Here is a 27,310-nt window from a genome sequence, read left to right on the forward strand (position 1 = left end):
TCCACAGAATACCCCTTGATACAAAATATTACACAATTAGAGCTCCTTTAAAAAAAATACATTTTGCACTTACAGTATAGTGATATTACGTAAGAAATAGAATGTTTTTAATATTTTTTTATAATTCAGTTAGGAGGAAAGATTTACTTACTTTTTGAGAAGACATACTCATTCCCAGAAAGTCTTCGTAAACCATCCTACAACAGATAAACCTGCAGCTTAAGCAGCTTTTCAAAATGTTAAATGCACAAATGTAATATGGCAGATTTCCCTTTTTTATTTGCTATGTGTATGAATTTCACAACAAAGTGTAATACAGGCACACCTTTTCTCAACAAGTGGAAAAAACACTCATGTTAAAACAGTATTTCTGTTTATGATACTTTAGAAATCCTGGCTTGACTGGCACTGAGACATCTCTTGAGTGACAAGGCTCAGGTTATTGTTCACAATAATAATTCCTTACCTGTGTGCAGTACAGATACATTGTAACTCAGTCGGCAAAACAAACTGCAAGGAGATAGTCCCAACTCCAAAACAACAAGAGCACAAACCAACAAAAAAATGACTCTTCTCGACTACAGTATATATGGGGAAGCCGTGACCAACATTTGCCTGCATCTTGTCATGTCCGTATCACATTAACATGACTAACCTGATGGAGCTACATGTAGTAAATATAGTATTAATAAGGCAAAACTGTAAATTGTGAAGGGAGGAATTTTTGCCTTAAGCTTTATTTGTTCATGGCAGTACTAAACATTTATGGATGTTTATACTCAGTTAGAGATCTCTGTGGTTAATCAAAAATAGGACCCTATAAACAGCCCTAACAGTGAACAGAGACCAGCAAAACTCTACCTTAATTGAAGGTGCCAAAAACGTTGTAAGGCATTAGTACTGGCACAGCTTGCAGCCATTAGACAAGTGCAATAAGGGGATTTTTACAACTAAAGCTTCTGTAATGCTACCTAATAGGAAAATAAACAGCATTTCAGTAATACAAAACTGATTTTTTTTTATTACTGCCTAGAATCAACATTCAGATCCATGCTTCTTCTCACGTACGCTCATGAGTCCCCCGACAAGGTCATTGGTATGAGGGTCATCATCTTTAGAGCCTAGCTGGGGTGAGTACAGCTCTGTAGTTCGCAGGATTTCTAAAACCCTGTCCAAGGCCTCCGCCACTGTGACAGGACTGTTTTCTTGGGCAGAATTGATGATATTTATAACCTAAAAAAGAAAGCAGATGTGGCATAAAACATTCTTAGAAACACACTCCCGGTGTGTTTGTTTCGTGGTGTCAGCTGTTAATTGCAGTGTTATGTAGGCTGTTACATGTACTGTCACTCTCCAGAGTGAAAAGAAATACAGAACTGCTGGAATAATGATACATGGGAAGTGCAGAACAAATTACACAAAAGACTGAACTCTAACCACTGTTTAAAAGGTAAAATTTCATGTTAAATTTGCTATTAAGTTTGAAAAGTTAAAATTCCCCATTAAAAGTGTACAACTCATATGTCATTAATTTTATTTCATTATTGAGCTGCATCGCAGAATTAATATGGGTCTCAGATTCATCCTAAAATACTGAAATGTTCTTGAATTGGTTTTGTGGAGTTCTTCTACTTACTGCTCAAATTCTTACCTTTGTGATAGGGGCCTCTATGGTCATAGAATGGATCCTGGCCATAGATGAATACCTCCGGTTTTGTAAGCTCGGGGCTTTGAAAGTAAACACAAAAATTAAAACATGAAACAATTTTATAACAATGGTCACATTAAACATGAACATCTTATGAATTAACTTGAAATAAAAAGTAATTAAACATTTTTGGTATTTTCCAATTAAACATTTCTCAAGAATTATATCAAGCAATTTCAAATGCAAAAATGTTAGCTAGTCTTATAATTTATAGTTATTTCTTGTATAGCATATTATATCATACAATGTGTTAGAAATGCTCATCCATACATTTTTAATCAGGAAAACTAGAATCTAAGCCTAATGATGTAAAAGGATATGTGAAGATGAAATGAAACAACTCCACATGTCCCTGTATGTGCTGAAGCGTGAATATATCACTGGCTTTGACAAACAGAAAGTCTTAAAATAACCAGAGCTGCGTCAAGGATGCCTGATGATGTCATCACAACCTACATCTCTGAGGCTTCACCTGCATTCCAGTCATAATGTGGCTGACTCATTGCCTTTACAGTTCCTGCAGTCTCCATTCTTGAAGAACATAATTACTCCACAGACGTCAGTGCTTGTGAATGTTACAGCGAAAACTGAGAATCTGCAAATCGCTGTCTGTTTTTCCATACCATCACTGCCTCGGGAAGTTATGGACCTCACATCAACTGATTCTTTCCTCCTGTCCTTGTGCCTGAGAGACTGGGATTCTAGAAGGAAGGGCACAAATATGAATTACTCTTTCTGCTGGGATACACTAAAATATCTTCACCCTAGTTACAATCCACAACTGGAGGAAGCAGCTGCAGTTTCACTGTTTACGAACTGAACTTTACAATATCAAGGCCTTCCTATAAAGTTACCCTAGAATCAATAAGCATTCTTTAGCTGTTTTGTCATTTTTTGCTACTTCTTTCCTTCTCTTTTATAGAGCTGTTGTCCCGTTAGCATAAACACAACATATCTAATATGCAGCAGGGACAGGTAAAGGTTTTTTCCAAGCAGAAAGGGAACGAAAAAGAAATGAAGAAGGCTCCACAGCTGAAATGTTTTATCTCTTTTCTTTTTCTTTTTCTTTCAGCATGGAATAAACCTTTACCTGTTCCTTTGCAGCTACGCATGCTGATGCAGTTATCTTCTTGAACTTCTTAATATGTAGTAGGTTAAGATAAATCCTTTTATACAGTGGATATGTCCCAAAACATTTGGGAAGTGCACCTCTCCTCATGCCTGACTGTATTAGAGATAAACTACATCTCTTTAGATGGAAGAACTTAGTCATAATTGAGGACAATCCACCCATCCATTTTCTAACTGCTTCATCCAATTCAGGGTCAAGCAGGAGGCGGAGCCTATCCTGGCATGCAATGGACTCAAGGCGGGTTTCACCCCGGATATTATGCCAGTCCATCATAATTAAGGAGACTTAAACTGTCTTTTTCAAAGTCATTTATCAATACACATGCCTTGTGCACCAGAGAATACTGAAATCCCCAGAAAGGGAATGCATTTTGATCTTTGACAGTACATTTCATGCTGCCTTACTGTAGTTCAAAATCCTACCTTGTCCTTGGCTCAAACATTTATGTTTTATGAATAAACAGCTATATGCTAGTATACCTGAAACACCTCCTTATTATTATTCCTTAGATTTATAGAGCTCTTTTCATTCCAAAATATTCAAAAGTAGTTTATTACTTTTGCTAGAAGAGGACCCACTGAAGTGAGTGATGCTTGACTGTCATTATGCCCTAGCAATCCCACTGCACAGCAGTGAAGAAGTGAGACATTACCTCACCAACAGATTTATCAATAGTTGATGTAGTGGGAATGAATCAGAATTACATTCACTGCAGTGTTAAAAATGTAGAAAAAAAGGCAGTATGTTTACAGTCTTACAGATTGTAATTACTATCAATGACAATAATTACATGTTTCAAGATAAGTGTGTTATGGATATCAACAATTTACTCAAACCCTCCACTGGTATTTTCTATTATAAAGACATTATCTGCTATTAAGGAAACACGCCTGTCATTTAGCAATCTTTAATTCACATTGATCAGAATTTCCAAAAAATGTGATGACAGCAGCTTGAACTATGCATAAACAATTAACCTTGAGTAGCCAATATGAAGTATGGTAATATCCATCACACGTATCAGTATAGTTGATTGTAAGGTATTCCTTGTCATTAATATCATTTGTTCAGCTCTGTTTTTGTTAGGATTCAACCAGGGTCCTTCTGAATGTCCCTGACTTCAGAACCACTGTGCTCTCCTTTCCAGACAAGAAAGAACACCAAAAGACCAGGATCCACAACATGGGAGAATGTAGGACTGTCTAGGTTCTTTGGAGATTGGAGGGATCTGGAAATCAAATACATCTACAGATCCATACATTTAAGAGGCTACATTGTGCAATACACACAGTAGATGTACAGTATCAGGATTAACTGCTACTGTAATCCAAAACAAAATACCTAAAACTTCTGTTGATCATCATAGAATTGCATGTCTGCATAAAGAAGAAAAAACATCAATTGAAAGGAGTAGAAGGCAGCAAAATGCACAGCAGACATTTGCATAGCATTGAGCTGTATCTATCCAGATCTTTATTCATTATTAACACGTTTTCATGCCTAATCTGAAAGCTACATGTTCCTTAAAGTCAGTACTTTTATTATTTTGGATCAGTATCTACAAGTACAAGTATTACAGTACTGCTGCCATTAATTGCAGGGAAAGGAAGTACTATATTGACAGTGCCCAATTTTTATCTCATCAGAGACTCTGTAAAAATCTAGATAAAAAATGTCAAAGCCTTTCTCCCTTGACCAAACATGCATGAACAGTCTGTTGAATAATAATAATACTTTAAAATGCACTGAACCTAATTCAACTTGGTGCATCCTCTGATGGATCACATCAAGTATCTATTAAGATTTGTACCTGACTGTGAATTTTCTCCAATGTGTTTGTCTTCGCGATGTGTCTTGTGTACCTAGCAGCAGAAATAAAAAAATGTGTTAATAACACTGGATTGTCATCTTATTAATCAAACCATAAAAAGACATTAATAATTCTTTGGTCAAGTTGAATTTAAATGCAATGCATGTGAACGAAACATCTATACCTAACTATTAATATAAATTTTCAAGAAATCCCAAATAAGACAAGGCATACAGGATACAGTACATACTGTATAATGAGAAGGTACTTGTAAAGTGTACCCTTCTTTATTAGCACTGTATAAGCACTATTAGGATGTACTATATAAAATAATAAAGGTTTTTGTAAAAAATAAAGGTTAAATAAAGGTTTTTGTCAAAAACTATTCTTTACACTGTGTGGATGTAATACACAGCGTAGTAATAGTCTTTCAATTCTACGCTTCCCAGAACATTTGTTAACATGACCCCCTCTACTCTTTACTGAATGCATGAGCCTTTGGGATGAACAAAAAGTGCTTTCATTGTAAAAGCAAAGGGTGAAAATTTCTGCTAATTATGTGTGAAAAGATTTTCCCCCTCACCCTTCATTGTATGATTCATTACTGCCTTGCGTCAATGGTAAACACTGTTTTGTGAATCACATCATCAATGTGAACTTCATGAAAACTTCTGATTCTTCTTTGACCCTCCAGCATTTGATGTGCTTGGTGGAGAAATGGTAAGCAGTGCTAGGTATCACATTACTTAAAACTCATTATTGATCATTTCAGGAAAAAAAATAAAATGGATATAACCAACTTTATTTGATTTCTTTTTTAAATTGGTGTGCCTGGGCCGGGTCCGACTCGCGTCCTGATGTTGCCTCTGGCAACAGCAACATTCCCACGAGTTCCCAGCCTCCCGTTAAAATAGATCGGGAAGAAGTTCAATTAAACCAACCCTTTTTACAATCAGGCTCCCGATCTAGTTACCAATCTCATTCATTAGAAGCCCTGTTTAAATTTCTTCAAACAGCTGTATCATCCTTCTTTCATTAGAGCCTCAATCTCTCTGCGAAACGTCGCTTACCTGCTTCCCTGTTTCCCTGCACTGCGATACAGTAGTTTCGTGTTTATTTTTCCCTACTAGTCTTGATCATTTTTTTCTTTTCTCCCTTTTTGTTTCCCATCTTTTCTCCCTTTTCTTCCTTTTTTTGTAATCCTTTCTTTCTGGTTTGGCTCCCCTGCATCCCCCTTTTAATTCTTAGCTGAGAGCCTTGTTCTTAACAAACTGACCAGTTACCAGCCTGCATCATTTCCCATCAAATCTCCTGATTCCAACGCCTATAGTCATTTCCTTACCATCTTAAATAGCGCACTGAAAACTCTACTTGGGTTTTGACCATTACACTGCTGCACATTTGACCACCAACTGCAGCATAACAAAAATACTGTGGTTACTTTTGCCTAGTGTGTTGGAATCAGTAAGCATGCCAGTGTGAAACTATATGCAGCCAGTTTAACAGGGCTTATTCAGTAAACCTTGTAGTTATAACTGATTCTGAAAGAAAAACTCAGTCACCATATTTAAGGTCCAAAATATATGGCTAAAGATCTGCGCCTGTGGCTGGAAGGTTGCTGGTTCGTATCCCGTGGCCAGCAGAGGAATCCTACTCCGTTGGGCCCCTGAGCAAGGCCCTTAACCCCAACTGCTCCAGGGGCACCGTATAAACAGCTGACCCTGCGCTCTGACCCCAAGCCTCTCTCCCTGTCTACGTGTCTCATGGAGAGCAAGTTGGGGTATGCGAAAAGACAAATTCCTAATACAAGAAATTGTATATGGCCAATAAAGTGATCAAAGTGTAGACGAGAGGCATGGAAGTGAAAAACAATGTACGATCAGGCTGGACTATTGCCATAGATGCAGTAGCCAGTTAAGCATTATGGTGGTATCATTCATTTTGTTACCATGTGCCTGCTATATTTGTCCTAGTCGTAGTAATTGGTAATGTCTAGTCTTTGTCTTTTCTGTATTACTGATTTGATACAGTGACAAAACTAGTATTGTGTTTATTGGTATTGATGCACTGATCTATCACAGAGTGATGATCTTTCAGAAGAATCTTCTACAAAATGAAGCAGCACCTTGACACCAGTCAATCTAACTTGATTTAAGGTTAAACACTCTCCTCTAAAGGAATACATGAGCATAGGATTAAATATAGATGGTGAACCAGTCAGGTATTCAATTAAAAGGTAAAAAAGACACTAAAGAATTTCATGTTTCATAAAAAAAGCTTAGAAACGTTTTGAATTTACTTAAACAAATCACATCACAAGGCTTTGCAAATCGTTCTATTGCAAGACACAAGCCTTTGTTTCTTTACTAGTTTCAAATTGTAGTGTTTCACAAGTTACAATCTGACTATATAGTTTTATTTTTTGGACTTTGGAGCACCACATATAGGATTTTTTGTTGCCACTAGATAAAATGAAATACAAATTATAAGCATAGTTTATGCAAATTATAACACAATGCAATAGTTGTCTTCCTATTTACTGTAGACATGTCTAGCAATTATGTTTTTAATAACTGTGGGCTTAATTTTAAGGTAAACTAAAATATTGTACAGTATAGAAGATAGTTCTTTGCTAATCAATTACCATCCATAGTCAATCCTTTTGCAAGATGAATTACTCCTCAATGAGAGAATCGAACATGGCTCAACACAGGTTGGAGGTGCTGGTGAATTAAAGCTAACAACAATCAACGCCCATATTTCTATGTTGCTAAGCAACAGTCTACCAAGTGAGCACAGTATTGGTCATTCTCCTGCAGTGTCTATTCTGTTGTACATTGAGTTTGTAGATTTTTATTTTAAATGCAATCAGGTACAAAGTGTTGAGTTCAATCGTGATAAAGTATTGAAGCTAATGTTGAAAATCATCTGCACAAAACACAAATGTTTGGATGAGTATGTGAAGTTAGAATCCCAAATAAATAATGGCTATAGTGTGTAAATGAACTGACCTGATAAGAAATAATATAAACTTCTTCTAATACTTTTCCTACAACACCATTGCATTTCTATAAAGATCAGTATGTTGGAATTTGATAACAGATTAAAAACATAAAAAGCAAAATGAACTGGGAGTTTTTTTATTTTAATAGTGAAACAAAATTGCATTAAAAGTATCCAGACAAAAAACATCCTAATATTGAAAATGTTACAAGCAATATTATTTATTTTGAATAAAAATGAGTATTTTTTAATTTATTCTATTAACCTATGAACTGCAACTATTTATTCAACTAATGCAAACTGCTCTCCATGCTGTGACCCTTTTACTGACAAATTTGTAAAAATGTATTTCAGAAACACATCCACAAATCTCAGGGATGGGATAAATTGTGTTTATTCTACAAAATCAATCAGTGATGATGTGATAACAGTCTGACAGACTAGTGCATGAGATGGCTGCCAACCGGCCACTAGAGGACGCCAAAGGACACTCTGGTTTGTAAATAGACACACCGGGTGCAGATTAGTAAATTGGATAATTTGTGGTAAGTTTCACATTCTTTCATGTGGTTAATTAAGGGAAAGTTAATAAGTCATGGTGTAAATTTCACATTTATTAACCCCTTATCCCAGCATAAGTGACTAAAATCTTATTTTTCTGACACCACCATGCAAGTGATTTGACATATATTAGCAGAGCAAGCACACAGATTAGAACGGTGTTGAAGTGCAGTGAGTGAGGAGATCAGCTTCCCTTTAGGCCATAAGATGGCACTATGGGCACAGACTGGCAGCTATCCAGTTCCTGTGTCAATCAGACATTTCACATCACACAGTAACGGAGTAACGGATTGCATAAATAAGATGTGAGCTCTAACACACCTAGAGATTTTCTAGAGATACAACACAATCTTTTTTACCAGCTTCTTACTTCTGGGAAGGTTCTCAAAAGCATAGGGTGAAAAAATGAACTGCATCCTGTATGACACACCTATCCATCGCAGGGTATGTAGACCCACACAATTTAGAGACACAAATTAACCTTGTCATTGGAAGGTGAGAGGAAACTGGAGAAATTGCAGAAAGCCAACAGAGCCATACAGTAATTAACTCAAGACCCAAGAGCTGTGAAGCAGCATTGCTAAATGCCATACAGTACCTCCATGCCCACACCTTTTAAAATATCACATTAAAAAACAGGCTAATGAGTGTTGCATAAGAAATTAATGGTAAAAACATATGGTTTGCTTCTTATGTGTCATGTTCAGCATATACTGTATTTCTGTAATCTCAACACAAGAAGCCATGCATCTAATTTTCAGATGACTGATGAAGCTGATTTAAGAGATGTAAAAATCCTTAAGACACACCAGTCCTCTAGAACTGGACTTGGACAATCCTAATACAAAAAATGTATTAATAGTTACCGCAAAAATAGTATTCTTGAATCTACTTCTCAACAATGATTACAAAAATATGTATGGGGTCTCTGGGGTGTAGTTCAAGGCCTGTTTAATTGCATTATAATGTCAGTAATGACAGATCTCAAAGAATGTGGTACAGTACAATGCTATAGAGCAGTTGACAAGATTTTTGCTTTTATTCTTTGGGTGAAATTCACAAAGTAAACATTTATCCTTTTCTCCATTTTTCTAACAGTACGGGAAGAAACCTGAGCACCTGGAGAAAACCCACGTGAACATACAAACTCCACACAGATAGCACCCCATGTCTGGAATGTAACCCAGGGCCCCAGCACTGTGAGGCAACAATGCTAACAACTGTGCCACAATGCCACCCCTGAAGGGAACCAAAAATCATCTAAAAATTTAACACTTTTAGATAAGGTGTCTAGTTCACAGATTTGGATTTTGTGGCCAATATGTCAAAAGAGTACAAAATGAGATAACTTACTGTGCTTCTATGTAACTCATCACATATTGAATATTCATTTGCCTGTTGGCTTTACAAATAGAGCCTGGATGCTTTATCCTAATATACTGTATAACCCATCAATTATTTGCAACTTTAAGCAACAAATGAGCTTCACTGTCTCTTAATGGCAGTTTCATTTGGTTTTCATTGTGGGTGAGACAAATTAACACGTATCTCACCTGAATCGTAAAATAATCTCATGTATCAAAAATGTCATCTGCTATTCCCAGAACACAACCAAATGTCTTAAATGGGAAGAAAAGCACAATGTAAAAATAACTGAAAGAAATGCAAGCCATTTGGCTGCAAAGAATCAATAGGAATGACCTTGAAGGTACAGGATGAAAGTGCCAATGTGCTAATATTGGCAAGAACATAGCACTCAGCTCCTAAAAATAGTTTTTGCTCTGGCAGTGAGCCTTATCCGAGATCATAGTACTATAATAGCATCGTAGCTTGGAAGTTGTTTGAAATCCCCAAATATCCTATTTTAAAGGCAACCATATAATAAAATCACACTATGGCATTTCTGCTATTTGCTGGATGGACAGAAGGCTAAATACATTAATGGATTTGGTAAACAAACTTTAATGACACACTAATAAGATTAAACCAATTTATGTGTATTTAAATATTTTTGTTATAAAAGAATAATTGCTAAGTGGTACAGTGTTTTTTAAAGATCTCACTGAAATGCTTACAACTGGTATTACATTGTTATACTACATGATTTGTGATTTGTAAGATTTCTGGTACTGTACAGTATGTACTTCCAGTTGCTTTTATGAGGAGGACTGTATGTCATTTCCATAACCCACTGAGTACAGCACCAGCTAAATGGAATGGCAAACTGGCATTGCACAGAACTGAAGAAAAGCAAAAATACTAGAGATTTGTTTTTAAAATCTTATACAGACGAAAAGATTTTAAAATATGACCTATACTGTGGTGTCTTTCTGGTCAGTTTTTTAACTCAAGCCATAAGCCACAGTATACTGCATATAGAGTAGTATAGAATAATTCATTTTATTGCAGTTACAATTTTAGCCATACAATTTGTTATTTCAAACTTACAAAATCCTTTTTGATAGACTAACAACAGCACACAACATCTCACCTGTTTATTATTGTCGCTGCAAAGTTTCTTGATTGAAACAAAATGTCTAATTTTCCTGAAAGGGGGAAAAAAAACTTAAGTGATTCTTAGCAAACAGAAAATACAGATCATACAACTTTAGAGAAAGCAAGGAGAAAAAATACATCTGTTAAGTGGTTCAAGCTGATTTTAATTCTATTTCTATTTTAGCATTGTGTTTCTAAATTTGTATCAAGGTATGGAAAGGCACTCACAAGCGCTTTGAATATAATCAAAGAATGTAATAAATATGGTAAACAATTTAGTTGCTCAAATATCAGCAGAGACTAATTAAATAGAAAATAACAAACAGCAAAGACAAAAAAAAACTATTACATAATTCTGATTTTTTGAAGGGGTTAAATGTTTTGCCTAAGACTTTATCTCATGCAAAATTAACTGAAGCCCTTAGAAAGAACAGCTGTGAACTTCAGCAGAGTGGCTTATTATTAATAACCAATAGTAGCCAGCGAAATGACAAAAACATGAGAATGCCAATTACAGTATTTAAATGTAACACAACCTTCCGCATGCCACTGAATCCTACCCAGGGAGGTACAGTACAAGCACATAGAAATACTCAGATACAGTATATGACTTCACAATCTCTGCTGACTCATCTCCAAGTTTACAACCACAACCACTGTTATGATCTTAAAATCAAGAACAGATGGGCTCGGTATACTGTCACAGCCCTTTGAAGAAACGAATGAGGCAAACCCTAGCATTAATATTAAACAAATATATTATACCCAGCCAATATGTCATGGCTGACTGACAACCAACGTGGCTTGCCAGTATAATCCTTGTACTTTAAGGGGAGAATGAAGGACTCTGCACAAGCTTTTCCAACATGACAGCTTGTCAGTGCCCCTTGTTACCAGCCATGCTGCAAGCTCTGCAGTGCCTCAGTAGACACTTAGCACTAATTGAATAAGTGGTACTCTCATACTTAGAAAAACTGTTAGAAACCTCGCAGTTATTGTTGTTAAGTGCAAAACCACAGAAATCCAACTAAAGCCCATTCAATGGCATGACTCATCCACTTGTACACCCTTGTTTCACTAACTTTGGCCACTAATGACACAGCCCAGCTGTAAACTAGTTATAGGGCTTACAGGGGCTCATCTTACCCATTAAGTGAGTATCTTTATCAGTTTGAGCCACTGAAGACCTGAAGACCCTGAATTAATTATTTTTAGGGAACAATGAGATGTTATTCAATCTTTCTAGCTGTTAAATTCTAGAAACTCACCAGGGTCAATTAATTTACTGTTCTTCCATTGTGACTGAATAGCAACTAATATTTCCTGGAAATTACACATGGTTGCCATCAAAGTTTTCTCGTTGGACAAAAACAGAATTAAATTGCTCGAGCACCTCAATGTAAAGGAAGCAGGGAGAACTGATTGCTTACCCTCCCTGACCAATGACTGGCGTTATTTTTACGTGCTGCTGTATGCTGTCTCCAGTCTTCCTCCTGGCGTAGTAAATACCCTGCCATTCCTAAAGCAAGACAGGGAATCACTGACAGAGTGCACAATTTGGCTTCAATGCCATTGCCCAGAAATTACAAAGCAAACAGCAATTCTATATGAGACCTGACATTTCATTTTAATTAGAACTTGGCTGCACCCACAAAAAATGTTTAAATGTTAAAATCTCCAAGATATTTCTCTTGTAGAAGATAAAACTCCAATGTTCATTAGGACAGCCGTATAGTTGCAGACAGAGTTCTGTACTCTAGACTTGAAAGATGGATTCAAGTCCCTAATGGGATGTTACTGCTGCATTCTTGAGTATGGTAGTTCACTAAGAGTATCCTCGTGTGTAAATGGGTAACTTCTCTGATTATTGTTGTAGATAGGAATTTTTCTTCCACTGACTTAAAGTAACCAGTAAAATGACGATCTTTCTAGTTCTTATAGAGACCAGATCTAATTCACTCACCTTTCCTTTCTTGATACACGTATTGATGGTGTCCAAAAGATCAGCTCGGTTTTTGTCACTTTTTGGCAATTCAGTCAGTTCTTTGCCTATGAGCTCTCCCTTATGGTACCCCATCATCTTCTCAAAGGCTGGATTCACATACTTGGAAAAAGATGCAATATAAATAAAAATATTGCACTCTTGCAGAAAAGTCCTGACTAAAGCTCTAATAATTAACAATGTAATTCATAACTGACAAAGAAACCCTTTGTCTTTTAGACGTGCATGTAGAGGAAAACTGCGTGTATGTAAACTAACCTGTTAAAGGACAATGTAATTGAATCACAAAAACAGAGCAAAGCATTTTTCAGACAAAATAAGTTTAAATTCACTAGGTTTGTATAAATTAGAATTAAGTGTTTAAAAAACACAATAGATTATATATACAGTCAAATGGTATTTAAAAATGTTTGTAAATTGGTATTAAAAAAGAAAATTCATTTTTAACATTAAATATGTTTATCAAATGAGATCAGAACAATATTAAAGCAAACTAAACCAAATCTCAAATATCATTCCATTGTGTGCCATGTGGGTGACACCCATCACAGGGTGAAGCAGGGTTTTTCAGGGCAGGCCCTACATATAGATAATTAGTTTTATTAGGGACCAATTCATCTAGCATACTGGCACAGAAACAGCCCAAAAGGAACATGTGAACACGATTGGTATGTAATTGTGGTCTGGGTCACCTGCTTGATTATTCCTCACTATTTATTTTTGTGGTGTTTGACTGGGTTTATGCTATGTCATTTAGATTTGGCACTGGAGAGTTATAGGTGGTTGCTGTCAGGTGGATTGGACTTGTAAGATAACCAGTTAGACAGTGATGACTTACATATATTTACCTATAACAGGAGCCCTGTGAGGGTGGAGATCTGTTGCAGGGAGCTATTCAGTAAGATTAAAGGGACTCCGAGAGATCTGGGCCAACCAGTGCCAAATCAGCATAGAGCTCAGGACTCTTCCAAGAGTATTTCCAAGTACATCAAAACTCTTTTTGCTCAAAGCTGACTTGGAGTTACAAATAGTGGAACATTTTGATTATTTGGTACAATAATTTCTGAAATGTATATTTTTTAGGTTTAAAAAAGGGCTTCAGTACCTTTAAGAGAGTATTCTGTAATGTGTGCTCTGTTCACCATCCTTTCATCCTACCTGTATGACATGGTCTTCACTGGTTATTTCTACTGCCTCTTGACAGTGCTCCAATGCAGTGAAGACTGAATTACAGGCTCTACAGGGTACAGCAGCAGAAATAAATATTCACGTCTGATGTAATTCACTGTCAACCAAAAAAGATTTACTGCAAAATGCTGGCTGCAATCAATGAGAAACAATTTGAATTTAAACAGGCAAAGGTTCATTCCATGCTGAAAGCTATGGAGTGAACGTTTACCTGTTCCTTTGCTGCCCACGCATTTTGATGCAGCTCCATACCGGACTTAAATTTAACCATATGACTGTTGCCAACTAAGCGTATATACATCCATCCATTTTCTGATTTTATCCAATACAGGGTTCTGAGGGAGCTGGAGTCCATCCCGACTATATGGGTGCAAGGTAGGGCACACCCTGGACGGGATGCCAGTCCATCGCAGGGCACACACAGACACACACTCACACCAGGGTCAATTTTCCTGTAAGCCAAATAACGTACCAGTATGTCTTTAGACTTTAAGAGGAAACCAGTGCACCAGGCGAAAACCCACATGAACACAAGGAGAACATACAAACTCTACGCAAATAGCACCCCAGGAATTGAACCCAGGGCCCCAGTACTGTGAGGAAGCAATGCTAGCCACTGCGCCACTGTGCTGTCCGGCATATATACAGTATTTGGGAAAAACTAGACTTCTTATTCTACATTAAACTCTTTTCCAGCATGTATTACCGTTCTCGAGGGGAAATACTTTGACACCTTCTATATTTCAAACTTATCCAGATGGCATTTTCGAAACCACAGTTATCATTTTGGAAGATTTTTCCATTTTTCCATTTCCCTTTTTAATTGGGGAGCAGAAGGAGAGGCTTTGGTTATGATCAAGTGGCCTGGTCAAAGCCAGCAGAGCAGGTTCCTGCCACACTCCAGCTGTGCGGGTTCCTCTCAGTGCTGGCAGTGACAGCTGCACCTCTGTTCACAGACACTGCTCCGTTACCCTGAGCTGGGGGAACGCTGCTGAACCATTCCTTAGTGTTGCAAGGAACGTGTCGGCAGCGAACTGTTTCCTTATGTGCTTATAGAGGATTAACATCTGCAGGTGATGCAGAAATTCTTTTTAAACAGCCCGATAACTCTGTTTACATCGAGATACTTAGACAAAGAGAAGGCAGGATCTAAAAATCAAACTGTGTGGGAAAGGTGGAGACAGTTCTGAAACACGTTCAAGAAATAGAACGTGGATATCTTCTTTAAAAGTTTTATATTCTCTCATAGATATTTGTTAGTACTCTACCAAAATGTAATTGCAGTACTTACTATATATGATTTTAATATGTCAGACACAAGTGTAGCCCATGCAATAACGTTAAATTTAAAATGCTCACTTTGAAGCATGCAGAAAATTATCTGAACTGTAATTATAATATACAGAATGCATTTGATCTGTTTGCTTTATATGAGTAATCTGTGTGCTACGCACAGAAAATATGTTTGGGATTCACATTTACAGTTATTCCATAACAGCAAGGCTAAAAACAACCACTTCAAAGAAAAAGCTCTCTGAATCTTCCTGTAATGGCTAGTGGTCCAACATGTATGAGCCAAATTAATTAAGCATAGTTTTTTTTTCCTTTGAAAAATGCAATAAAGCTTAAGTCTGAGTAATAGAAGCAGTGGTGAATTTAAACTATTTAAAAAATATTATCACACAAAACCATTATTGCAGAAAAAATCACACTTCTTGTTTTGTTCTTTTCACAGGCAGCTTTCAGTCCACTAAAACAAGAACAGATCCAGTGTGTGACTGAGTCATTTCAACAAATGTTTGCCTTTTAAATGCAGACACCTCCTAGGACCTCTTTGTACACATCATAGCCTTTCGACGGCTGCCACATCAATATTAGGATCTACAGTACATAAAATAATTGTAATTTTTATAATCCTCCCTTTTCCTTTTCTATTTCACAAATACAGTATCTTTTTCAAGCACTCTAAATATTATATGACATTTGCCATGGAATTAGGGCCTTGTTACTTGCAATTTAATAACAAAATCTTTTCTTTTTTTTTTCATTTTGGATGTGCATAGAAGCCTCCATTTTTTCATTAAGCCTAAAAAACAGAGAAATGGTTCTAAACACAAAAAGGGAAAACAAGAAGTCGTTGGACAGGTCTATCACATGTAGTGTTATGAGTAGTTAAAGACTAATTAAATAATTACCCTCACAATGGGTGGAGTTACTGTTTTAGGTGCCCCTGACTATCATTAGGCAGGCAGGGCATTGATTCCTCATTGGAAAGGTAGGTGTTCTTCTTATTGGGGGTGAGGAACAAGCTGCCTAGTCATTTTGTTGAATCCGATACCCAGCATTCTAAGAAAGGGCTGGATGAGATCCTCATATTAGCTACTACTCATTACTCTTCATTACTTTTCTTATGTTCCTAAGGATGCAGGTTTCTAAGGGAAAATAAGGAAAGAAGGAAAAGCACCAGGATGTAAGAAAGGGACATACCTTAGCTTGAAAAGAGACCGCACCTCTCCGTGTTCTATCTGGATGAGCTCATTGTAGCACGCTGTTACACTGCTATTTTCAACATATCTCTGTAAGTAAGCAAATTCAGTAAAGTCAGTAATTTGTTGCAGATGTTATTCAGTACCACTACTTCAGGAAGTCATGAACCTTAATATGTTCATAAAAAGACATTAGTTTCAGGAAAAATCATTTTCATACCCATGGAATATTTTAGTTCTTCAAATCTCATTCATCAGACAATGACTGATAAATAAATAAATAAATTTATAAATAAATAAGTAAATAAGACCTTGGTTATATATAACTACAATTAACAAGCTGCAAAGTAACAATAAGAGCAGCAGAGAATTCATTTGCATGATCAAACAACAGAAGTTTAATGACGCACAATGTACCCCATGTTTAAGATACATACTGCAGATAAATACTGCGGTATAGCTGTATATAGTACCATTTGCTGACGTCACTACAGTGTGTATAAATTAGATTTCTTCTGGCTGTCAGATTTACAATGCAATATTGTTAGTTTTGCAAAACACTTCAGAGATCTTTCATCACAAGTCATACATATGCATTTAACCGCCATAAATAACTATCAGCAAATACATATTCAGCAGTCTGTGCTATCCTTTCTTAACCATGATATGACCACTGTTCCCAGGGAGTTATTTTGTACTATACATGACTGTGAACTTTATTAGTCACAGAGCACACATAATTCTAATTTAGTGTGACTCAGAAAATGTACATTATGGGAAGCATGAGGAAAGAGTCTTTGAATCACATCAAGCAGTTTTAATAGACAATTCTTATTTAACCTAATAGTTGAGATATGTAATGTCATATATTGTTTATATTTCCACCTCTCAACATAGTTCATATCCACCACAATGTATTTTTTACATAGCTAGGTAGTGGAAAGCAAAAAATTATGCAGGCAAGCTCTACACACATTATGTAATGCTAATATTAAGTCCTGTGAGTGACATGGGCAAAGGCTTCAGTGAGTTATTGCTTCACAGACTCTGCAAAATGCATTCAAACTACATCCTGAATGAAAAGGCCTTGGCTGGCTGCAGTTTGAGATGGGATAGGTAGATTGAGTGATGCCGCAGAAAAATCTGGCAATAAAAATTGTGGCGGATCCACAATTCTTTAGTAATGACCATTGCACAAAGGAACACAGCCCCTCTATTTCAGCTTGCATTCATGTTGCATGCATGTCCAATCTGTGATGCTTATGTTGATCCATTTATGGTTCAGTAGACCTCGTATTGCAGGCACGGATGAGTTTCTCCACAGAGCTTGGACTGATCAGTAAGGTGCTTGCCCTGTGCCTAACAAAAGCAACCCATCAGCAAGAGTGATCTTCTTGATGTGTTCAATAGTTGTATCATTCACTAATGTACTTGCTCTACCAAACTTTGGAGCATCATCAAAGCTACTTTATTTCTCTTTAAGCCTCTTAATAAACTTGACTAGGCTATATGCTCATCCCGTTACATTCAACTAGCTTTCCTGAATGTTCACAGTGTTAAATGCCCCCTTTGCAAGGAAATGTAATCACTGTTCAAACCACTTTCCATGTATACCATTTGGACTAGGATGTCAACTGAAAAAAAAAATACAATTTCTCATTTGCTGGTCAGAAACAACCTGCAAAAACAAATTTATTTTGATATAACAGTTTCCAAATACCCACCAGAAATACCAGAAAAAGAAATCAAAAACTTAATATGCTGATAATGCAAGTGTTTATCACATCTGCTATAGTAAACCAAATTACTGACATGTAATACAATGAGGTGAATGTCCTCTGTAGGAAATAATAGACAGAAGAAATCAGCTTGTGTCTGTAATGTCCTTTAGTCCTTACATAGACAGACAGTGAATTTCAAGGAAATATTCAACCATAAAGACCAGGGAATCTACTAAATATCTGGGATAAATAATAAGAAAAAATATGTTGACGTTTGTGCAAATTATGTTGAAGTAATTGTGTAAATATAATAATAATTGCTTACACTTATATAGCACTTTTATGGACACTCCACTCAAAGCGATTTACAGGTAATGGGGATCCCCTCCACCACCACCAATGTGCAGCATCCACCTGGATGATGTAAAGGCAGCCATAGTGCGCCAGAACGCTCACCACTCATCAGCTATCAGTGGGGAGGAGAGCAGAGTAATGTAGCCAATTCATAGATGAGGATTATTAGGAGGCCATGATTGGTAATGGCCAATGGGAAATTTGTCCAGGATGCCAGGGTTATACCCCTACTCTTTACAATAATGCCCTGGGCCATTTAATGACCACTGAGAGTCAGGACCTCGGTTTTACATCTCATCCGAAATACAGCACCTGTTTACAGTATAGTGTCCCCGTCGCTACACTGGGGTATTAGGACCCACATGGACCACAGGGTGAGCGCCCCCTGCTGGCTCCACTAACAGCAGCAACCTTAGTTTTTCCCAGGAGGTACTGACCAGGCTCACACCTGCTTAGCTTCAGTGGGTTGCCAGTTGTGAGTTGCAGAGCAATATGGCTGCTGGCTGTATATAAGATCTGATTTCTGATGTCTTCTGTAGACATCATATGTGCAGCGACCCCGCAGGCCTCATCTTCCTGATTCTTATATGTCACACAACCAATTGTCTTCCTTTAATTCCTCAGGTGATGGAGGATGGCAGGTCTTTCTACACTGCTACCTTCCCCCATCTTGTCTGAACCTACTGATCTCTCCCAGTATGTATGTTTTTGTTTCATGTATGGTGTACAGTGATTTAAATATCAAATATAATGTAAGTATCAAATGTAATTCATTGTTAATATAATACAGTATATGATAGCTGAAACCAAGTGATAATCCTTAGCATATGCTGAATTTATGAACAACTAATTATTGAATTATAAATAACTGAAATAAAGCTTAAAATAATTACAGTAAAAAGTCATGACAAACATTTTGTGACCTCAGAGAACAAGTGTTTTTTTACTGTTTTTTTTTTGCAGCTCCCTCACTGTAAAAATCATTTTTTATTTCCCTTGGTGGCCTAAACATTCCACCCATTTAAAACTCCAGAAATTTAATACAAGAACCGGCTGAAATGAAATACCCTAGTTTACCTGTTGTTCATTCACTACCTATTAACCTTGCATCCTAGAGCTCAGCTGTTCACATGCTTATGTCTTTTGAAGTACCATTACTAGCATTTCAATTGGCTTTCAATATTTAATAGTTTTGTAACTACAGTACTTGGAGCAATCAACTGTTAACATGTGGAAATTCCCTGATCCACAGGCTTTCCAGAACTGTTGCCTCCTTTATCTAAAGAATGTACCAGCACAATGTGACCTTGTATAATTCCATGTTATTGTACATAAATCTTATGATTAGCTCTGATGTTTTTTTTTTTATTCAAGGCCACTAATTTTACCAGTCCACTCTTAAGAGTGCAAACTATTGCATCAAAATTATTATTCTATTGCTCTCTAGGCTGACTTGTTTTCTGTGTCATACAAATAGTTATGTGAAACAGCTTTATGATTTTCTTCTGCTGCAGCCTTTTGCGAAATCCTGCACGCTGGGTTTATTTCTAACATCAAAAGCAAAAAGATATATTGTCATCATCCTGTCAAGAAAACTAACAATCTCACTTCCTGTTTCCAGCTTGCAAACTCTCAAAAAACATGGAAGAGTAATTTAATAAAAAGCACCAAAGAGCCTATCTGTGAAAAGAAAAGAGAAGTTGGATGATCATCTAATAAATCTGAAATGTAAACTCAACTGGGTCTCTGTGAAAATGAAAGTATTCAATTAAATGTGCTGGATTAAACAGTCTATTCTTGAATTAAGACGTATTATTATTATTGCACACAGATACGTAATTTAATACATATCAGAATGTACAAATACATATGATAATTACATGGTTTACATCAAAATATTTGTCACCTCCATGAACCCAGTGACTGATAGCAGCTGTTTAATTTAACAAAGGATTCGTCCCTCTACGAAAACACATCACCAAACACTGTAAAAGATTTGCACTTTGTCATTTGCGGGAGGCCTGAAGATTTGATTTAATCTATGTCCTTCAAGGTGAATTCCCACTGTGTTTTTTAGTGGGTTTTTTTCAACTTACTGAGAATATCATAAGGGGAGCTTATAAATATGCCCTCAGAAAAGTGTTATTTTCACTGGCTCTCTAGGGGCTTAACCAACAAAATCACTTGCTTGGCTGTATGATTTCTATGATTGAAACGCCACTAGTTCAAGCCTGGTCATGCCAATATCTGACTGTGACTGAGATGGGCTAGGATTAAATTAGCCAGGGTACTAGCTTCATGACAAAAGCAACTCTTGTTATTTGCAGGCATGATGGAACATCAGCATGACAAAGAGCTGCTACAATGTGTCCTGACAAACTGTCCTGACAATGCTGTAATGCATTTTGAATTGTGCCAATTGATGAATGGGTGATGAATAGGTCTACGGGCTAGTGTGTTGGAGCTACATTTCTTCATCTCTCATCCTCACCTGATCAGATACAGGAATATTTGCAACAGAGACAAGCCCAAATGATAATTAGTATTAAAAACATAGAAAAAAGTGTTATGCTCAAGAACATATTTTCAACAGTTAAAAATATAAATCTGAAAGTCACTCTCAAACAGAATCCTCTTTGGAGAACAGGTTGCATAATATATCTAACAATTCCAAACTATCACAAAGCAGTTGAGGGATGTCTTGATGGTACACACATACCCTGTTGAATCCAGCATTGAGGAGAGGTAGAACAGATGACTCTTCCTGATCTTGTTGCCTAAATGGAAAAGAGTAAAATACACAAAAGTATATACAGTATGTATATGCTGTGATTGCATTGTCCAAACAGAAAAATAAATAGTTCTGAAAACATATTTACAGAAAATGCTTGCATATAATGTTAATATACTAACACTATTCAACATTTTTTTAACAGTTGCACTGGGAAAATGAATGGAACCCTATAGCAATAAGAATCCTGTTCCTTCAAACACTCTTCAAATGCTAACTTTGTATTCTCGGGACCTCTGTAAAAACTGTATTGGTTCTGTGGTCACAGAAAGGTGAAGATTAAGGTTGTGGGATCTGGTATGGCTTGACGTAGTGAGAGAACAAGCGCAATTCCCAAAACAGAATAAAACTGTGCAGAGTACATGCAAATTATAAATGATTCAAAAATAATAAGAACCAAATGGTGAATCTCAGTACAAATGCCAAATGACAGAAACATGTAAGACTTTGTTAGCTTAAATATTCCCAATGACATCCTTAGATCACTTACAGTAGATAACAGCAATCAAATGGGCCAGATGAACCAAAAGGCCTTCTCTCATTAGTAATCTTTCTTGTGCTCTTATGTTCTTCTATTGTAAACAAAAAAGAACGAAGGAGTAAAAGAGTATGAGCTAAGAAGCTACCATTTGAAAGTTACACCTACGTCTGTGGCACCACAGCCAAGATGACAGTGTGTTCGGCAGGCTTGGTAGCACGGACAGATCTGGAAAGAAACCAATAAGCAAAAAACATTCAAAAAAGGAGAGTGAAGTGATTTAGAGGAGACTAAAAATACAAAAAGCCTACATTCCTAAGGACAAGAGCGAGTAATACACCTCTGTGTATTCTGCTTACATTACTGAAGTGGTTGTAAGGGACTGATGTACAGTACAATTATCTTTAGATGTGAAATTGTGCGATAGTCACAGTTTGGATACCTACTGCACCTGTAAGTGAAATATTTTTCTAATAAAAATAACACGGGGTGGTTCATGCCTCCATTTAACAAATATTTCATATGCACAGCAAATTAAAAAAAAGTGATCTACAATCAAAATGTATTAAAAAAACAAGTGTACTTTGAACTTTGCAGACAACACAAGTCTTCAAGTCATGTAAAGAAGAGCTCTTGATTTAAAACCTGCTTTCAATATCAAAATCTGCCATATTGAAGACAATTAACTAAGAAATAAGGAGAGTCAATCATCTAAATTTACTTTCTTTAGACAATATTTTACTGTGTAACATATTTGGCTAAAACATTTCTCTTGTGGATGAAACTTCTGTTTTTCTGCTTTTAATCAAATATAACAGTACTAAACATTTAGAGTGATACACAATAGTAAAAGCAATGAAGAAAGTACAGAGATGTGGTCATGTGTGATACAACCCATGAGTTAGTTGTCAGAGAAGAAACTTATCAAATTTTATCATGTTAAAACATTTATAAAACAATAGGAAAAACACACATTTTCTTTGGCAAACATTTCATAAGGCAAAATCTTTATATCTTGTACAAAACATTATTTTTAATTGAAAAAGAACTATTCTTTTTTTATATCCTTTGTAGCTTGGCAAAGGCTCACTCACTATACTAATGATGAACAATAGATGTGTGGTCTCACAACTAGTGATGGCCCTACAATATATTTGTAAGAAAACATATATGTATTATAAGTTAAAATATAAGTAAAAACATGACCATAAGAACCCAGTATTGTACAGTTTGCTGGTGAGAAATTTAATTAGCTGTAAAAGTATGCTAATATATAACCCCAATCTGAATGTTTTCAGGAAATATAAGCACAGCCTAGATGATAAGAAGTGAAGCTTAAGGCCTATAAACTTTGAGGAAGTGCAAATATTAAAGGCTTTCCAGTTTAGAGATTGCCAATTTAGAAAATAATTTAAAATGTGTTGTAAAACATGAGATATGAAATTAATGTAAGTGAACATTATTATGCATTAATCTTAAATGTTATATATCACTAAGGAACATTATTGTAAATTATAAATAACAATAATAATTTAATCTATCACAGCAAATGATGACAGTTTTAAAGGGTGTGGAATACAGAAAAGATTAAGGCAAACACAATGCCAAACTTTTTATGACTTAGCTGAGTCACATTTTTCTGTGTCAAAAGGCATTATCCTGTTTGGCAATGAATCAATCAGATGTTCTGTTTGGCACTTCACAAAGGTGCTTGTAAGGTTCTATTAACTCCAACACAGCAGTAGCAGTTTTAAAGCTTAAACTCAATTTCCAGTTTAGACACCAATAGATTTTTCATGCTCAAAGTTATTGTATTCTTAGATTGCTCTTATTAGTCCTTAATGTCAATCATTACTATTCCAGGACAGTGAACTAGTAGGAGTTGTGTAGTCATAATGTTAACATTTTTGGTAAAACTGAAAAATCCTTCAACAAATCTCAAGACTGTGCTTCTGTCCAATTGTTACCTATTTCAATATACACCTAACTCCATACCAGACAGTGGACTGGAGACAATGGGGATGGAGGTAAGTTGGGATTTTTGTTCCTGAAGAATTAGGACTGCCTTTATGAAATATTCATGTAACCAGGCACATCACCCTGATCAGAATTTTAAAAGTTTAGGAAGAAATGGTTTCGTACATGTTCATGACTTCTGTTGCTACCCTGGTAGACAGGAAGTTGGCCCATTCTCAGCAATCATCTCACCCTCCTTGGGTTATATGCTCGCTAATATTTCTCTGCAGAAACATTTGCAGTGCTACTCTGTTACATTGGCAAGGTTCTTCATGACGATCTTTAAGATAGTATTAGCCACAGATGAATGAGAAATGTTAAGATATTTCTCAGTATTTTGTTGACAATCTATCTCCAGAACAAAATCTGAGTGTTCATAACATGGCCTCAAGTTAATGCAGTCCCAAATATCTTTGGGATCTGCCTGCTGTAATGGAGTTTATAATGAAAGTTTGAGACAACAGCCAATTCAATCAGCTGTCAGTGATTTGGAATCATTCCTGATATAATTTCCTCACCTAAAACATTATAAATACTACAATCCTATTCTCTCCCTCACATACATCTTTCTGTATGGACTGTTCTACAACTCTGCTTTTCCCTACATTTTTTGCTTTTTTCACTATGCAATGGACATTCCAATTTGCTCCTCCGATGGATAGTAATTTATTTCAGCCAGGAATCTGCAGCTCTTCACATTCAGCCTGTGCCCACAAGTGTTCCATCTACTGCTGTCCAACTCAGTCATTCAATTTTCACCCTCAGCCAGCCTCATCCCCAGGGCTTTTTGCAAGATTCCATGCCTTGCTGAAGACTTCCATGACTCCCGTTGTCAACTCATCTTTTTAAAAAAAACAGCCTCACGGCCAGCCTATTATTTCTCCTGCAATCCCATGTTGCTCAGGACAAACACAAACCCTCTGTGCCATTCGAAAATTGTGCCTTGTCCACCCCAAACTATTTTTGGCATTATCAACTAGAGTGTAGAACATCACAACCTCTCTGTTAACACAAAGTTCCATTCACTACATATATCAAAGAGAATTTTCTCTTTATCTGTCAAAAGTATACAATACACAAGTCCTGGACTTCCAGCAAACATCCACATCCCCTGATGATGTTATCGGTAACATGACATTCTAGTCCAGTGCAAAAACCTCTGAGCTGACTGTGCCTACAGAGCCTTTGCTCGTATTGTTTTTGCACATTCATTAGACTGTGCTCCAGACAACCAGGAAAATAAAGAACAAGAAAAAACGCTACTTGTTTCAATTTTGCTTCACCAATTATGCTTGCATTTTTTGCCTCCATTTTATGTGCGGACTGTGCTTCTAACAACAAGTAAGGAAGAGAAAAGAAGAGAAAGAATAAAAGAGAAATATACCACTTCTTTGTTTTGTCATGAATCAGTTTAACAGTAATGCACCTATATCTGAACTTTTGTAAGCAAACTGTGGTTATTCAGCATGCGTCCGCTTCTGGTGATGATGTCACACAGTCCACAGCAACACAGTTGTTACTGCCAATCCCAGGACCATCCGTTCTACCGTCTTCCCATATGTGCTTCTTCTTTCAGCATTCTTTCACATTCCATATCTGCTTTCCTTAATTCTGCGTCCTCTTGTTTTCTTCGCTATCCTGTCCTAACTGCTCATTCACCAGAACTACAAGCTTCAAGCCTTCTTCCTTCCTTGATGTTCTTTCATTAAATCTTGCCTTTCTCCGGCGCCCTCTTCTCGCCTTTCTTCGGCGCTTGGGTCCTACCTGCGGCTCAGTCAGCAGGCGTCCTACAACTTGTAACTCCATCTTCTTTGTGTCCCTACCCCAGGCATTCAATTCGGTCACAGGTTCGTTCAAATCAGCCCACTGTATCTTATCTGTATCTTAGCAAAAGGGTTAAGTACTATACAATATAAAATATTATAATAATATAATAAATTACTGTCTGTTTTTTATGTGTAATTAATTGGAAAATGATTTAGAGGGTTTTTTTTATTTGGCATCACAGAATGTTAAGAATTCCCGAATAAATCAATTTTGATTCCATGATGTAAGAAACAAATGTAAAAAAATACCAAAGGGGGTGAATACTTTATGTAGCCATACTGTAGTATCAAGCTGACCTGATGGGTGTACATGTTTATGTTCAGTGCACCAAGAGCAATTCCACTATCAATCAGCCACATACATCTCTATTCAGTTCCTGCATCAGCATTATCCACCAAAAAAATATGCTTCTTTCCCTGCGACAAGTAATTCTTTCTCAGCACAAGTACATTGCTTCAGAGTTCTTCTCAAAGTCATGCCTGACAACAATGCAACCAGTACAAACACAATAACAACATTGTAATAACGCGCTTATACAGCAACAGCTGGAAAACTAAGAAAACAATATGTCAGCAAATGGTTCCTGTACCACTTCCACTTTACCTAGTCCCATGCAGGTATTGTAGCTTCAAGACTCTGCTGCTTTGGGGTCAGCACAGTGTCTTCTCAGTTACAAAATTGTGGTGGTTAAATTGTGGTGACTAAAAAAATCCATTATCCTTCCAGTATGCTTAATTCTTGGGTGGTGTTATTCCTAGTGAAATGGAGTTTATAACGAAAGCTTGGGAAAGATGACAAGAGCCAACTTAAATTAGACTCAGCTGTTATTAATTCATAATCACACCTGATGTAATTTCCTCACCGAAGACATTATAAATACTACACGTTATCCCCATCTCCCTCACATACAGTACGTCTTTCTGCATCCCACCTCCACCCCCCCGCATGGGGGTCCTAACCTATCTGTCCTATGGCTAGGTGGTCAAATTTTATCATGACTAACAATCCATAATACTTTTCTGTACGCTTAATTCTTGGGTGTTGTTATTGCTAGGGAATGGCTCTATCTGCATATCTACATTTTTATTTAGAATTATACATATAAAACTAAGTTTACATGTTATCATTAATTATAAATAAAAAATAGAGTTGGCTAGTGTGATATATATAGAGTGAGGCTATCGGAAGATACTTAGATCTTCTAGATCCTTATCGGACACTTGAAGCTCAGTATGATCTCAAAGAACCATGTTCTTGTAATGATATCTGTGTTACAATGTAAAAAACCATGTTTTGACATAGTTTGTGATAACTAAAACTGCTAGGCTTTCTGCAGATGTGAAACCCTCATATATTACAAACCTATTAAGAATTCATATTTCATTTTTATTCTGGACATTGCTAAGAATAACCCAGTGCAGGGACACTGCAATGCTTATGAAATGACAACATTATTTCAAGCTGTAAGGTACTGTAAATGCTTCCTGTATTTTTTACATATTTTTCAGGGTCTCAGGGTCTCAGTCAGAAAAGTGTAGGTGCATTCTTGCCTTTCTCAAATCAAAGGTGATAAAACACTGCACATGCTGTAGACAAGGAAGCACAACCTGCTGAGGATGGGGTTCACAGCTTTATTAAGTGTCACAAAAACCCACATTCCATGCTGCACTTTCCAAGCCCTTTGAAACAGTTGGACCAAGACAAGAGGGACAGCTTGACTTTTGCCTTGATAACTGC

At 36.6% G+C, this 27,310-nt stretch overlaps 1 protein-coding gene across 5 annotated transcripts in view; it reads right to left on the minus strand.

Annotated features, from left to right (window-relative positions):
- Nucleotides 1-27,310, minus strand: part of pde8b (phosphodiesterase 8B) — a 102,143-nt gene that overhangs the window by 14,607 nt on the left and 60,226 nt on the right. For all 5 annotated transcript variants that reach the window (XM_088629621.1, XM_088629620.1, XM_088629619.1 and 2 more), the window contains 12 exons: nt 21,899-21,958; nt 21,181-21,238; nt 16,388-16,476; nt 13,871-13,949; nt 12,674-12,814; nt 12,141-12,229; nt 10,706-10,760; nt 4,651-4,702; nt 2,332-2,409; nt 1,652-1,728; nt 1,069-1,233; nt 152-197 (listed from right to left, as the gene is read on the minus strand). In XM_088629621.1, the coding sequence (XP_088485747.1) occupies nt 152-197; nt 1,069-1,233; nt 1,652-1,728; nt 2,332-2,409; nt 4,651-4,702; nt 10,706-10,760; nt 12,141-12,229; nt 12,674-12,814; nt 13,871-13,949; nt 16,388-16,476; nt 21,181-21,238; nt 21,899-21,958 (989 nt within the window). The remainder of the gene's footprint in view (nt 1-151; nt 198-1,068; nt 1,234-1,651; nt 1,729-2,331; nt 2,410-4,650; nt 4,703-10,705; nt 10,761-12,140; nt 12,230-12,673; nt 12,815-13,870; nt 13,950-16,387; nt 16,477-21,180; nt 21,239-21,898; nt 21,959-27,310) is intronic.

This window comes from Lepisosteus platostomus, chromosome 4 (assembly GCF_059453375.1).
Source record: "Lepisosteus platostomus isolate fLepPlt1 chromosome 4, fLepPlt1.hap1, whole genome shotgun sequence".
In the NCBI taxonomy this organism is placed as follows: Eukaryota; Metazoa; Chordata; class Actinopteri; order Semionotiformes; family Lepisosteidae; genus Lepisosteus; species Lepisosteus platostomus.